The sequence below is a fragment of the Prionailurus viverrinus genome, chromosome C1 (assembly GCF_022837055.1).
Source record: "Prionailurus viverrinus isolate Anna chromosome C1, UM_Priviv_1.0, whole genome shotgun sequence".
NCBI lineage: Eukaryota > Metazoa > Chordata > Mammalia > Carnivora > Felidae > Prionailurus > Prionailurus viverrinus.
In genome coordinates, this window is record NC_062568.1 from 211,623,921 (window position 1) to 211,639,103 (window position 15,183).

Here is a 15,183-nt window from a genome sequence, read left to right on the forward strand (position 1 = left end):
ACAAATGGGAGTGGACATCCCGGCACAACGTTCCTCAAGACCAAAGCCAGTAAGGAAGATTCCTGATGCTAAAATGTGGCTGAGAAAACAGCAACAGATCTGTGAGACGGAAGAATGTTCCAAGATGTCAAGGTCACTGGAGTAAGAACCCAATTCCTGGGGGTCAATTCAGAGGCAGTGGGATTTGCTGATGGGTCCAGGCTCCGAAGTTGCAAATGGTGCATGAAGGACCAGAGGAGCTGGCCGAATGCCACACAAGACGTGCACCCAGAGTCGGGATGCAGAAGCACCGGAAACACGTGGAAGAAAACACGGACTCCCTCCTGTCCCTCCCGTGCAAGAAGGACACTGTGGACACAAGCCGCCTTCCGACGTGCCCCAGGGGTCCCTATGCTTCCACGCCGCGCATGAGCAAGCAGCAGCTGAGTAGGAAGACCAAGTAGGCACATGGCCCGGCTGTGCCCTGGACGCCGCTGGAAGCCGAGCCCAGTGGGGAACCACCAGGAAGCTTTCCCGGCTGAGCCAGGAGCCCCTCCCCCTTGGCATTCAGAGCTTGTCAACAAAAGTAATTACACCCATTCTTTCAACCAGATAAGGATGACGTCGTGTGCACGGAGATCAGAAGTAATTAAGCCTAGAAACAGACTTGACTGGACAGCAGAGTGCCCAACGCCCAGCCTAGCTGTTCTGAAAGCGTTAATGGCAGATGACGGACGGTGGTCCAAGTGCTGCGGGGGGGGGGGGGGGGGGGGCGCGCGACTGTGGACTGCAGAGTCGCCGAGGGAGGAGGTGGAGGTGGACAAAAACTGGGGAATTTACCAAACCATAATGCCCTTCCTCTCAGCACCTTTCTTGGGTGCGGGGCGGGGGGTAAAAAAAAAAAAGCTACAGCAAATGTGAGGACCCAGCAGACGGAACTCTGGCCAAACAATGCAAGGCGGCCTTGAGTGAACTTGAACTCCAGGAGGCTGAGGGGAGCGAGGGCTGCGTGTGGAGGGACAGCCTGGCCACACCCGGCATGTGGACACTCAGGACGCCTGCACCTGTGTGCGTGGGCTGGACTCGGAAGACGCCCGTGCTGTCTCACTTTACAGACCTCCTCGTCGGTGGGGCTGAGTTTTGTAAGCCTGCTTCCTTTCCTTCCTTATCCCCCCCCCCCAGCCGTACAGAGATGATGCTTCCACGTTTCCCAGTGACCACCTAGAACCTAAAATCCCTACATGCACTCCCTCAGCCACCGTGGAACAGTGGCCTTCCCCGAGGTGGATTTGTTTCGACCGATGTCAACCCAGAGCTAGACTTCCTGGTGAGGAACGTGCAGGTGTGGGCGCAGGCCCCGGCCCCGCCCTGAGACCGTGCCCAAGGGGCTGTGTTTGGTGGGTGGGTGGGGGTTCTATTTTAAGCTTCCTTCGAAAGCTCAGCGTCACTCGGGGCTCTGGAAAGGGTTTCGGCATCCTGAGGCCCGAGGCAGGGGCTGAGGAGCCGTCACGCGTGCGGTGTGGACACCAAATTGTGTCCTCGTCAGGAATCCTGGGTTCCTGCTGTGGGTGAATGAACAGGCCCCTGCCATCACCTCCTTCCCGCTCAGGCTCCCTGGAGCTCAAGGGGTCAGAGAGCAGAGGGCAGCTTGCACCGCCCTGCAGGGCGCGGACAGCCCTGGCCTTGAGCTCACACCAAGCCAGCCGTGCTCACCTGAATCAGGAAGTCCCCAGGGACACCTCCAAGTCTGCAGGTAATGAGACAGGTGGGCAGGGTGATGCATGGAGACAGGTGCACCCTCCAGGGCCACGCGGGTGAGCCCCAGGAGCCTGGAGATGCCAGTGACTGGGGGTTTCTGTGTTGTCCTCCGTACGTGCCACAGCTTCAGAGGAAAACAACAAAACCAAAACCCAAACCGAAACACCGACTTTCCCACGTGGTGAGTAATTCCAAATAACACAGACTTAACACTAAGGTTTTTTTTCCTCGCCTGACATCTCTTTGCCTTCCCATATGCCAAGAGAGAGGTGCAGAAACTAGCTTTTCAAGCACATTTTAAGATGTTATAGAGGGAGACCGGGCCCCGGGGAAGCACTGTGAGGCCACCGGCCCAGCAGACGAGTGCGGACAGGGTTAACCTGGTCTGCGGGGCATTTCGGAGACCAGTTCACACACACGAGACGGGTGCAATCAAATCACACGTGGGCCATTCATAGAAGCCAGGCCACATGCACCTAATCTGGGGTCCCCACGAGGAGAAAACAGCTTCCCTTATAGCGCCCCTTACTGACGGCACAGATGGGGCACCAGGGCACCATTAATTATATGGCTGGAATTGGGAGGGAGTAGCCAGCCCCGGACATGGCAGTATTTTTAGCGAATTATGTGTGGTTGGGATTCGCTGTAATGAGGCTCCAGCCTCGGGCCCCTATTTCCACCGGAAAAACCCACTGCAGGACTCCTCACGGCAAGACACAAACATTGACCGACCGGCACCAGCAAGAGAGTGTAGCATCTGCTACCGTCCCGATCAAGATTCAAAGTCATGCTTGGGCCCTAGAAAGAGCAGGCAGTCCTGTCCACCACCAGCACGTGGGAAAGAAACGTGGACACACGTGGGGCACAGCACCCATGGGACACACCTGGGTCCTCTGCACGTGGAACCGTTTCCTCATTTTCGAACAAACAGGGGCCCTCGTATGTTTTTGGGTTCTGTTCTGACATACGCACACACGTGGTAAGGATATATTCCTTTAATTTTTGGAACTGGAAAATTTTCTTTAATTCAGTCTCTGCTTCTTTAACACAAAGATGGCCAAGAATCCACCACCCGCCCAGTCTGATGCTTCGTCCCCTTTGTAAGCAGCCGGCTACGTAAATGTGTGCATGGCTGTTAGGTAGCTTCTTCAAACAATTAAATGAAAAGCGATCATATTTATGTGTCTATATATATATATGTGTGTATATATATATACACACATATATATATATATGTGTGTATATAAAACCACGGCATTCTTAACTCTGGCCCAACAGAATACATTATACATCGAGTGCCCCTCACCAAATACCAGCAAATGCAAGATGTGTCATTTAGGGGGTCCCTTTGCGTGGGTCCAGACTGTCCCCTGGGATGGGTGGCAATGGGGTACCAGGTCACCAGAAAGAGTATGCTCACTCATGGAACTGTGTTTCCAATACAGGCCTCTATATGCGCGTGTGTGTTTGCGTGTGGGCGTCTGTGTGCACGCGTGTGTGCATGTCGCCAACGTAGAAAACACCGGTTTATCCTGTTCAAACTAAGCATTAAATAAATCAGATTTTGTAACCGATAACGTTTTTTTTTTAAAAAGGAACATTGAGGATCTTCAAAAATCGCTACAGTACAAAAAAAGTGTGTGTGTGTCTGTGTGTATTTATATATTTATATATGTATATTAACCAGAAATAGCGACTCTGTCGGAAGATTCCCACCCCTGTTTTCTGTGAGATTTCTACACGTGGTTCGCTTGGCTTCGGCTTTGTCACCAAGTCTTTCGGGTCAGTACATGGCACATAATGGTATTATTGGCAAAGGTTCAGAATCAGTACAAATCCCAGGCTTCAGGTGCTTCCTGCTGGCCTTCCTTCTCGTCTCCAGCTTCTTTCTTGCTTTGCTTCTCTCCGTTCTCCAAAGAAAACTCTGGCAGAAGGCAGTTCCCCATAGGCGTGAGCATTTTTATAAAAATATATTTGGCCTATAGCGTCCTGCTCTTTGAGTTTCCCACCGGCAAACTGAAGCAGTACGTATGGGGACCCTCCCCGTACAAAGTTTACTTGTAGGTTTTGTGTGTGTGTGTGTGTGTGTGTGTGTTTAATTATTTTATTTATTATTTTTTTTACAGGTTCACCAACGGAATCCTGTGTGGAAAGAAAACAAGAAGAGATTAACTAGCAGGGGGAGTCAGGGTGGGGGGACGCTGCACAGCCGAGCCCCAGGCTGCTGGCTGGCTTACAGACACGGTGTCCCCAGAGCAGGAAGGGTGTCAGCCAGCTCTGGTCACCAGGGAGTCCCAGGGACCTCGCACTAATCACGGTAATCGATGGAGGAGCCTTTTCTGCTGCCCGCACCAGGAGTGGGTCTGGGCCACCCCCGTGTGAGCTATGAGGGGGGCCACACACCCCAAGCCTGCAGGGGACCGAACGCATCCAGCGCTGTGTGGATGGTCTCTCCGGCTCCTACCCACCAAGGGCAGAGGCGCCCGCCCCATCCCTGGATGGCGGGAACCACGCAGTCCATTTCAGTCCTCTGCTCGGCTGGAGGCTGGGACTGGGAGACATTAATGCATTGTGTCAGAAAGACCACCTCCTGGGTGTCCCTGAGAGGTGATCTTGCTGAAGAGAGAAAGGCGGCGAGCCACATGCTTACAGGCCAGGTCGAGTCTGCAGTGAAGCAAGGAAGGGGCGGCCCCGGGCATAGCCTCAGAACCTAGGAACCTCAAAGCCTTCCCATGTCCGTCACAGACCCAAGAGTCAGGCAGCCACCGGCGTCTGGGCATGGCCAGGTGCGTCAGGCCGCGTCACGGCTCAGCGTGGGGGCGCTTTTGCTGAAAGCCACAGCTCTTGCTCCCAGGACGGGCACTGTTTCTCTCTGCTGTCACTTGGACCCCCCGCACCCTGTAACTACAGGAAATGAGGACCCTCGACCGGTATATCGGGGGGGGGGGGGTGACGCCACACCCTCACCTGTGCCGGTGATACAAACGGGCGGGGGTGGGGGGAGCATCAACGGTTCTAAAATGAAACAGTGACGCTCTCAGCTGGAGCTCTGGCAGGTCCACAGTGGCTCCTGCGTCTGGATGGGCCCTGTCCTAGTCACCTGCTGAGTGCCTCAGACCCCCGTGCGTCCCTCTGGAGACCCAGGCGCAGGTCCTGTGGGCAGGGCCTGTGACTATGGGGCTCTCTGAGCCCCCCAGGTGACTCTGATCACAGGCCAGGCTTGGGCCCGTTGCCCCTTTCTCGACAGGCCCCAGCCTGGGCCCCTTTGTCCTGAATCAAATAAGCCTGCTGGGTGATCCTCCCGGGACTGAGGCCTGGGAGGCCCCCAGGCTGGGGGGACACGTCTTCAGGCTGTAGGACAGCATCTTGCTGGGCTCCCTCTACAGCATCCAGGAGCTTCAGACTGTCTGCTCCCCCCAGGGCAGGGGTGAGGGGGCTCATTTCCTCTCTAGGGACCCTCGCCCCTCCCCCTGCCCGTGGTCTGGACAACAAGGCAGGGCTCTGGCTCCCTGCTCACCTCGCCTTCCACCTCCAAATGACACGCGTGGACAACTCCACGGGGGCCTAAAATGGACCATCTGCTCATCCCTGTGGGACGGCCCATCTGCTGTGAGCAGGGTGTCATTGCGTGGAAAGAGGACCGCCCTCCATAGCTTTACTCCAATGGTCCCCTGCCCGCTGCTCACACCCACTTTCCAGGATGGGGTGGGGGTGTTTTTCAAAAGGAAGCCATTAAAACAAAGAGAAATGTCTCTCCTCTATGTGTATCTTCCTTCTAATTTGTGGAAAGCTAACAATTGTGGAGACAGATTCTCTATGACTCCACTCATGTGAGGTCCCCAGAGGAGTCAAATCCAGACACAGAGAGTGGCAGGGTGGGCGCCAGGGCCTCGGGTGGGGGTTGGGGGGACTGGTGTTTCGGGGGGACAGAGCTTCAGTTGAGGGACATGAGAAAGTTCTGGAGACGGATGGTGGGGACGGCTGCATGACACGGTGACTATACTTAATACCACCGAATGCACTATTAAAAATGGTTAAAAAGGTCCACTTCATGTTACGTATATTTCACCATAATTTTAAAAGCTAGAAAGTCAAAACAGTATGAGGACACTGAAGCCTGGGCCTGACGACCCCCTGCCCAGTTTGGGCGGCCTGGGAGCCTCTCTGGCTGAAGCAGCTGTCCCTGTCCCAACAGCTGTCCCTGGTCCTGGCATGATGACCAGCAGTGTTCCCTCCTTATTGGAAGAGGGTCCTGGGCTGGAGCACAGGTCACAGGGTGGCCCCCTTAAGAAGGCAGGTTTCCAAAGCCAAGGGAACTAAAAGCAAAAATAAACCATTGGGACCTCATGAGGATAAAAAGCTTCTGCACTGCATGGAAACAATCAACAAAACTAAAAGGCAACCCACGGAATGGGAAAAGATATTTACAAATGACATATTGGACAAAGGGCTAGTATCCAAAATCTATAAAGAACTCACCAAACTCTACACCCGAAAAACAAATAATTCAGTGAAGAAATGGGCAGAGACATGAATAGACACTTTTCTAAAGAAGTCAGCCAGATGGCCAATGGGCACATGAAAAGATGCTCAACGTCACTCCTCATCAGGGAAATAAAAATCAAAACCACACTGAGATGCCACCTCACGCCCGTCAGAGTGGCTAAAATGAACAAATCAGGAGACGATAGATGCTGGAGAGGATGTGGAGAAACGGGAACCCTCTTGCACTGTTGGTGGGAATGCAAACTGGTGCAGCCGCTCTGGAAAACAGTGTGGAGGTTCCTCAAAAAATTAAAAATAGAACTACCCTATGACCCAGCAATAGCACTGCTAGGAATTTACCCAAAGGATACAGGAGTGTTGATGCATAGGGGCACTTGTACCCCAATGTTTATAGCAGCACTTTCAACAATAGCTGCTATTCCAAATTATGGAAAGAGCTTAAATGTCCATCAACTGACGAATGGATAAAGAAGATGTGGTTTATATACACAATGGAATACTATGTGGCAATGAGAAAGAATGAAATCTGGCCCTTTGTAGCAACGTGGATGGAACTGGAGAGTGTTATGCTAAGTGAAATAAGTCATACAGAGAAAGCCAGATACCGTATGTTTTCACTCCTATGTGGATCCTGAGAAACTTAACAGAAGACCATGGGGGAGGGGAAGGGGGAAAAGAGTTAGAGAGGGAGGGAGCCAAACCATAAGAGACTCTTAAACACTGAGAACAAACTGAGGGTTGATGGGGGTGGGAGGGAGGGGAGGGTGGGTGATGGGTATTGAGGAGGGCACCTGTTGGGATGAGCCCTGGGTGTTGTATGGAAACCAATCTGACAATAAATTTCATATTTAAATAAATAAATAAATAAATAAATAAAAAGAAGGGAGGTTTCCGCAAGGCGGCTTTGCAGTCCCTTATTCTGCCTTTAGTCAGACAGACGGAGGTGACAGGCGCCCCTTGGCCCCTTCCCTCAGGCCAGCCATCTCGTGGGTGGTTTTCAGAACAGACCGTCTCCTGCCACTTTCCCACTGAAAGTCTTCAGAGCTTCGCACAGTGGACAAGGTCCTGCCTCCTCACTCTCCGAGTTCCAGGCAGTGCCTTGGCCTGAAAGGGCAAATCTCGGACTTCATATCCTTCGAGTTTCTGCAGACGGTCACATCCCTGGGGAGGCCTTCCTGGGCACCCTTCCTTTCCCAAACGTGTTCTCTGTCTCATTTCCATCAGAACGTGCTGTTACAGGACTTCTCAGGTACAGGACGATACGTACAGTCAGGGGGTGCCTACGGGCTCACCTTTGGCTCACCCGGGTTCCAGCCCTGTGCCCAGAGTGGGAAATCCATGCTGGCTGCAGATAAGGGAAGAGGCATCTGTGTGAAAGTAGCCTTGTCCTCCGGCCCAGAGACTAAAGCCTGAAATGACCTTCACGTGCTGCCTGCAGGTGGGTTGTGACGGGGAGAGCCACATCAGAGGATTGGCAGAGGGGCCCCTGAGCTGCTGGGGAGAAAGCCTCTTCCAAACCCATGGGCATCCATTTCTACCCAAAGTCTCAGGATGAAAGGGGCAGAGAGAAAGAGAGAGAAAGAGGGAGAGATATGGCTCCAACCCTGTGCCCTGAATTGCCACTTTAAGAGCAATGTTGGCTTCCTGCAGAGGTGGGTGGGTTCCCTGCAAGGGTCTCCACAAGGGTGGCCTCACCCCATCAGGCCGGGAGGAGGGGCTTGAGGCTACCCACAGCCACTTTCCAAGTCTGCCCCGCATTCCTGCTGCTTGCACTCAGCTCCAGGGAGGGCTTGTGGTTTTCTGTTCCAAAGACTCTGTGCATGAACCTCTCAGCTGGGCACTAACCCGAGAGGGACCAGAGAGGGATGTGCATCCCAGGCCAGTCAGGAAAAGATAGCCAAGGAGAGCCCCCCACCCTCCACGTCCTGGCTGGGGAGAAACAGGGGGAGGGCGTCCGCACCAGAAAGGGAAGCTGTGTGTTGCAAAGTGATCTGAGAGATTGGGATCTGGGATAAATTCTGACTTTGGAGAAACTAGTGCCCTCTGCTGCCTGGAAGGAGATCTTGGGCTCGCCTGGCCCTGCCATTGACAGACTAACTACAAGGTGGGTCCTAGGTTTAAAGAGCCGAGTCTGCTTTTTGCAAAACAAAGAACAAACAGACTAAGGCAAGAGCGCCCTTGAGCCAGTGGCTGCTCCTCAGTTTCTGCCAACCTGACGGGAACGTTCCATCGGACTTCGCCTGCAGCTTGGGGATCAGTGTGCAGAGGGGGTTTCTGCACGTTGCTTTGAAAAAACCGTTCCTCTGAATTACAAAAGCTGGATGTGTGTGTGTGTGTGTGTGTGTGTGTGTGTGTGTGTTTTAAAACAAAGTGGGAAGGCTCAGGTGCATTTCTCGGTTTTTATTAGTTATGTCTTCAGTGTGTTTTTGAAAATAATAATGGCACATGATTTATTTCGTACTGACTTCAGATGCAAGAACTTTTATTACTTTTCAGGCTCCGTTGGGAATAAAGTGGCCTTTTGGCAAATGCAAAAGATCTGAACACTAATGAGCTTTTCGGAAGTTTACTTGTTACGTGAAAAACGACAGGAGATTTGCCCAAGAGCCAACGGCAGGCCTGTGTCTTCGTCCCCTTACTTGGTGTTTGGGAAGGTCAGCTTTACCGTGACTCATCCAGAACAACGGGGTGCCACTGTGGAGGTGGTCTGAGGCAAGAATTTGCTGGAATCTATTGGAGAGGCTGAATCAGGGAAACAGGATGAACATCTGCCCGCATCGGGGTGCCTGTGTCTAGGAGCCCAAGCATCACCAACAATCAGCCTGCAGGGAAGCGAACTTAACCACTCTTGGGTCCCACGTGTGCACAGGGGTTAGCGTGAGCAGACACAATGGTATGGTTACAAACTGCTATATCATCATTAAAAATGCATTTGGAGAGGCTTAACAGCTATGCAAGAGATAAATATCTCCGCTGGCTCTTAAACCTTAATTAAATGTTTTAGTATTAATTGCTATTTATTTAAGGGACAATAAGTACCCTAGTAAATCTGAGCGAACTTCCTGGCCCTTCTCCGCTCGATGCTCATGTCTGGGCATTAATTGCAAGAATCAGGGATACTTAGAATCCGAATGCTTTTCTCCCATTGAGTGATAAACGGTCTGTCCAGCACGTGGAGACGGAATCTTTAAGCATTTATCAAAGGCTAACAAGACTGTTTGCATAGCCCTGCTGGTCTGCGTCTCCCGGAAAAGAAGGTGGCCGGAGCTCCACAGGTGCATGGCGGCCTCAGGGCAGGTCCTGACGGCTCTTCTCACGTCCCGACACGGCCCCCCTGGGATCCAGAGTGAGTGGGTCCGGTCTTCGGACACAGAGGCATCCTCTCCTGCCAATGGAGGTGGTCCTGAAATAGCTCCTCGGACGAGCTGGCAAGTGGGGTCCAGACAAGTGGGGTCCAGACGCCCTGAGAGGAATGTGGTCCAGGCGGGGCCCGCCGGGGAGTGGCGGAAGGGGAGTGCCCGCCAAGCTTGCGGGGGTCCTTCGATGCCCCGTGTTGCTTGAAGAGAGAGCTGAGCCGAGGAGACAGCAAAGCTTTCTGGAGCAGAGAAGTAAATTAAAGCACTCTTTCCTACTTTTTGTTTTTTTAAGTCAGGGCTACGGCTCGGTGCTCAGGGTGCATGAGAAGGCTGTAGGCTCAGGCTTCCGGCACTCAGGAGCTCATCTCTCGTCTGCCTGGCTCCCACACTGCAGAATCAGGCTGAATGTCCCAGGAGGCCGATTTCGTGGGAAAGCCTACCCTCGTCAGCCACCAGCTCTCTTCCCGCGTGGGGCCGGGCAGGGGGTGGCACGGGGGACAGACAGCTCATAGCACGGGGGGCACAACTGAGGCTCTCGGATGGTGGGCAGAGCCAGGCCGCCTTGGGTCGGACCGGCCCCACCATGTGCAACCTGACTGAACTCAGGCAAGTCACTTAACTGCCTCGTGCCTGTTTCTCCTCTGTAGGTGGCACTTCCGGGAGGACAATATGAATCTCTAGATTGGAAGAGTGTCCCGTGAGTGCCCCCTGAGGGTCCACATAAGGGAAACTGACCCCCCGCGGGGGCTGCCTGGAGGGTAGGGCATGCCCACTGCTAGGCTCTTGAAGGAGGGAAGCTGGGGTCCTGACGTGCAGGGACCAGGTCAATGTCTTATGCTCGCATGCATTTGTCAAATCCTAAGAGGCATGCTGGAGACCACCGGGCCATCCTGCAGAGGCTTTACCAGGCCGGCGGGGACCCTGCTCCTAAGAAGCAGTGCCCCGTTGCCAGCCTGGCTGGAGCTCCAAAGGGCGCTCTGTCCCTGGCCTTAATGAGGTGAGTCACGACGAGGAAGACGGAGGCATGAGCTTCTGACGGATGGGCCTCGGAGGCGCATCTGGCTCTTGAACGAGACTGCGCTTTCCCTAACTTGCCAGCACGGTCTCAACAAAGGCCGTTTGTGGGGGGCGGGGGAAGGGAGGGGTGCTTTCTTTTCTAATCTAATTACGTTTCTTTGCCCGTTGGCTGAACATCACGCTAAGCAGGTCATTTTGGCTTCGGGACGGGAAGTGAGGGCTGGAGATTTGATTTGGAGCAAACACTCGATTCATTAGGGCTGGATTAGCACAGATTTCCGCCCCCCCCCTCCTATTTCTGATGGCTCCCACAGGCCCCGTTTACACACAGCCAGCCGAGTTCTTGGAGGGGCACACGTGTGTCCCAAGGAAACACCTTCCTGCCTCTGCCCTTCTGCCCACTCTGACCACGAGCCCCGCGTGAGGAGGTGAGCGGAAGAAGCGGTATTTTCAGACCCCGATAACCCATCCTAGAACCTGGGTCCCCTACTCAGGGAAGGGGTGTGATGTCACAGAATATCTGTGGACGAGAAAAACCCAGCCTCAAAAAGAAAGACAAAGCCAAAGAGCCCAGCCCGCGGGTTGCGTCTCCTGAACTGCGCGTAGAGAGCGTGCAGTCATGGGGGCGAAATGCTCTTTCTCCCCCAGCAGCCCGAGTGTTCGGGAGATTCGGTGCAGAAGAAAGCAATTTAACGTTAGCATTAAAGTTAATATCACTGAAAGCAAACCAAATGTTCCTATTCAGCAGAGCATGGAAAATTCATCCTGTTTTGGTGCCGGTCCCTGGCTTCAAATTAGTAGATGTCTCAACCCTTTGCTTGCTTCCTTTATCATTTGCCTTCTTATCTCTTATTTTTATATTCCAAAATTATATTTTAATTCTGCTTTGTGCCCTCCCCCGTCGACGTACAGACATCCGATGCAGGTGTGATACCTGCCCGTGTGGCCGCTGCCCTGGTCTCTGCCTGCTGAGCGGCCGGGTTTCCCTGCTGGTCCGCATCCCTGCCTGTCTGTCCCTCCCCTCCACTGGGGCATTTCTAGCAAGTGAAGCAGAGAGACCACAAGCCCAGCCCTCCGGCTCGCATTCGGGACGGCCACACCACCTGCCATGTCCAGAAGGCCTCCCACTTATCCCGGGGTTGGGGAAGATGAGGCAAAGGGGAAAAACAAAATCAGTCAACGTCCAGAAAAAGAGGTACGTACCATAAAATAGACACATGGCGTCTGCCCTGCCCCCAGGAGGTACACAAGACTTCGGCCAGTCAGCAGGAGATTTCAAACCATTTCTCAGACACAAAGGCCACAGGAATAAGATGCCGATCAGAGGAGGGTCTGCAGGGAGCAGAAAAACGGGCTTGCGTGTGCCGGTACAGAACAACGGGCAAGCCGGCCGGCTCAGGCCTGCCGCCGATCACCGGCTTCTTGAGTCACAAAGAACCCAGGAGACGTAATGCTCAGCTTGGACCCCCCCCACCGGTCTTCGGCAGGAACGGGGAACCCCCCACAACGGCCAGCTGACACTCACTTCCGCCCGGGAAGGCCTTGGAGGACACACGGCCTGAGGGATCCGTGTGCAGAAGGGAGCTGGCATTCTAGATTTCAGTGTTTTAATTGGCAGGACAAGGGCAAAGCTTAGGGTCTCCGCCTCTGAGGGCAGAGATAACACCCACTTTACTGCACATGCTGGAGCGCGGGGGGCCTGACTCCGGAAATGGCTCTCCTGTCATCCGTCACCTTTGAGACCTGAGCCATCGTTTCCCAAGGCCAGGGAGACCCAGCAGAGCGTGACCTCAGGCCCAAAAGCAAGAACCCGCTCTATCCAACGCTTCTGAGCCAGGGCTAAGAGCGCCAGCCGCGCCCACACTGCACGTGGACAGGGCAGGGCCAGAGGGGGACCAGTGGGAACAAGGATGGCCAGTCGGCGACCCTCCATCCCTGCTTCCCCAAAACGGAAGCTCTTGGCCGGGATTCACAAACTGACGCACACATACATGTTCACTCGGTGAAATGCTTTGAAATGCTTTTGCCAATTCTTTGTGAACGAGGCCTTCGGCAAGGCTGGTAGGCAACCAAGGAGCTCCCCCAATGTCGCCGAGTGTAAGTGCAGCAGGCAGAGGACACCCCTGAGGCCCTGCTCTCTTCAGCGGGGAGAGGAGCGTCTCAGGGAACATTGGGAAGATCGCGGACTCCCACGCAGAGGTGCAAGACAGGAGCTTCCGGAAGACCCACCTGTTCTCACGGCCAGGACAAGGTCCCGCTAACCATGGGCATCACAGCTGGACGTCACCCCAGTCTCCTTGACCGTGGCTCTGGGAGGAAGGCTTTCGGGCCCTCGGGCATTTACTCCTAGCTGCTTTTCTTGCCGCCAACAAGGGGACCCTCAGGTCCGTCTGCTTTCTTACTCATTTCTTCCTAAGACTTTTCAGTGGTTGGGAATTTTTTTTTTTTTTTTTATTTACAAAATGACGCCTAAGTGTATGCTCGCTTAAAAAAATAGCTTGTTGATGTTTTAATCTAATGCCGGATAAATCCCTGGAAGCTGACTCAAGGGTTTCTTCAATGTTCCCAGGGATGGTTTTAGGGTCATGTCTTCTTTGAAGGATTACACATGATTAATAAAAAAAAGAGCATTTAATAACCCAGAGTCTCGTTGGCGTTTGCTATTTTGGCTAGATGCGCTGCTGACATGTTATTGACGGGGGCTCTGAGACGCTGGCGGTGGGCCGGGGGGGAGGGTGCGTGTTGACAGGGGGGCGGGGGGAACGTGTTGACATGAGAAGGCCCGGCTCTGTGAGGCCGGCGGGATGCCCGCTCATCTGCCACCACATGCTGTCCGGGGTGGGGAGGCCTCTGCCCGCTCTCCGAGGGTAGGGTCTGGAAGTGGATTCTGGATGCTGCCGTGTCCTGTCTCTGGGTGGGGAGACACCTCCTTATGTCTAGCCCGCCCCTCTTGGTCCGCTAGACCGGCTGTGTGCATTTGCTCAGCACCCCCCTCCAAGACACATGACGGCTGCCCCACACAGACCCACGGCCCCTGTGACGACACCGTCCCGCCAGGAGCCTGTGGAGGCGGCAGGCACCGGCCCAGGCCTGAGCTCACCGGTTCCCGTTAAACGTGGACTTGTACTCCCCCGTCGGATGCAGCGTCTCGTCTGCGTACACGGGCACAGCCGTCCGCACACACTCGTGGGAGCACTGGAGGGTCTCGTTGTAGGCCGTGAAGATGTCCAGGCTGCTGGGCACCCGGGCAGGGGTGAAGTCCGTCAGGTTCTGGCAGCTCTCCTCCTGCTGGTTGATCTTCCGCTGGTGGCTGGTCCTGCGCGTGTTCCCGCTTTGGGCACAGCTGGAAGAGAGCCAAGGCGACGTGGGGGCGGGGCGGGCCGGTGCCCAAACCCAGCGCCTAAACTGTGGAACCTTCCTCTCCAGGCATTAATTATTCGTCATTTAATATTAAATGGTAATTTCCAGCCTCTTCGGAAAGATCAACCACAATCAAACAATCAGCTTGCTCTCTTTTTTTTTGTTGCTGTTGTCGTTAATAAAATCTGAATTGTAAATGTGGCCATTATGGCAGGGCCGCTTATGAGGTAAGTGGCTGAGCTGGGTTATCCCAGAGCTGAGGCCCTGTCTGGCCAAAGGATGTCACCCAGGCAGTGGTGTGGATGCAGTTTCCCCACGAATGGGTACGGGTAGGGCTGGTCTGGTGGTTCGTTCTGGAAGGGACGATGTAACTATCTCTGGGGAGAATTAGTGAACCGGGAGCCTTGTGCCTTCAGCCCTGCCCCCGCCCAAGCTCCCAGTTGGGGATGAAAGCTGGTCCTGCATCCCTCACTGCCGCCACCAGGTCTATGGAGAGGACTGTTCCGCACTCCCCATGGACACTTCCCTCCTCCTCTGGTCCACAGAGCCTTCCCAACACTGTCAAGGATGGACATGGGCATCCCTCCCTTGTCAGCCAAGGTGTCTGACCCAGAAGACAATTGGTGACCCTCTCAGTCACTTCTGGCAAGTCACAAGAAGGATGAGTAGAAGCCCCATCCCCACGGAGGAGGGCAGCTAGGAGGAAATTTGGGGAGCCCCCAGTTGGAGGAACCTCATCAGGGCACCAGTGCCCCGTCTCCCCATCCCTGCTGTGCTCACAGCCAACGCAGAAGAAGTGGCTTTGAGGGGCGAGTGTCACGGTCATGCCCTGTCTCGGTTTTCCAACAAGAGGAGCCCTGCTTCCGGATGCAGAAGCCCCACCCTGTAAGCAAAGGCAGGAAGAAAATTGCAAAAGCCAAGGGACTCCCCCCAAGGTCACGGAACCGCCTCATCCACGGCCTGGGTTGTCCTCCCCAGGAGGACTCTCTGAGGCTTTGCTGTAAACCCCACTGTGGGAAACCAAGAGGGAGCTGGCCTGTTTGTCACACGGCTGGTGACACAGAGTCCTGCCTCCTTTGGGGGCAGTCAAGAGGGTCGATGGGATTTGCCCTGCCATGCACCCATGCGCTCCTGGGCTCCAGAGTCCCTTCTCTGGCCAGCCATCCCCTGCCCAGGACTGCCCTGTGGCGAGCTGAGTGCGGTCCTC

The 15,183-nt window shown here is 54.4% G+C and overlaps 1 protein-coding gene across 3 annotated transcripts in view; it reads right to left on the reverse strand.

Moving 5' to 3' along the window:
* Nucleotides 1-2,752: 2,752 nt before the first annotated feature.
* AJAP1 (adherens junctions associated protein 1) overlaps nucleotides 2,753-15,183 on the reverse strand; it is a 124,349-nt gene continuing 111,918 nt past the window's right edge. For 2 of the 3 annotated variants that reach the window (XM_047871399.1, XM_047871398.1), the window contains exons 4-6: nucleotides 13,717-13,959; nucleotides 11,820-11,948; nucleotides 2,753-3,879 (exon numbers count right to left, since the gene is read on the reverse strand). In XM_047871399.1, coding sequence (XP_047727355.1) covers nucleotides 11,879-11,948; nucleotides 13,717-13,959 — 313 coding nt within the window. In that variant the 3' untranslated portion in view covers nucleotides 2,753-3,879; nucleotides 11,820-11,878. Of the gene's footprint in view, nucleotides 3,880-9,465; nucleotides 9,839-11,819; nucleotides 11,949-13,716; nucleotides 13,960-15,183 lie in introns of those variants that run through there. The other variant, XM_047871400.1, reaches the window with a different exon arrangement.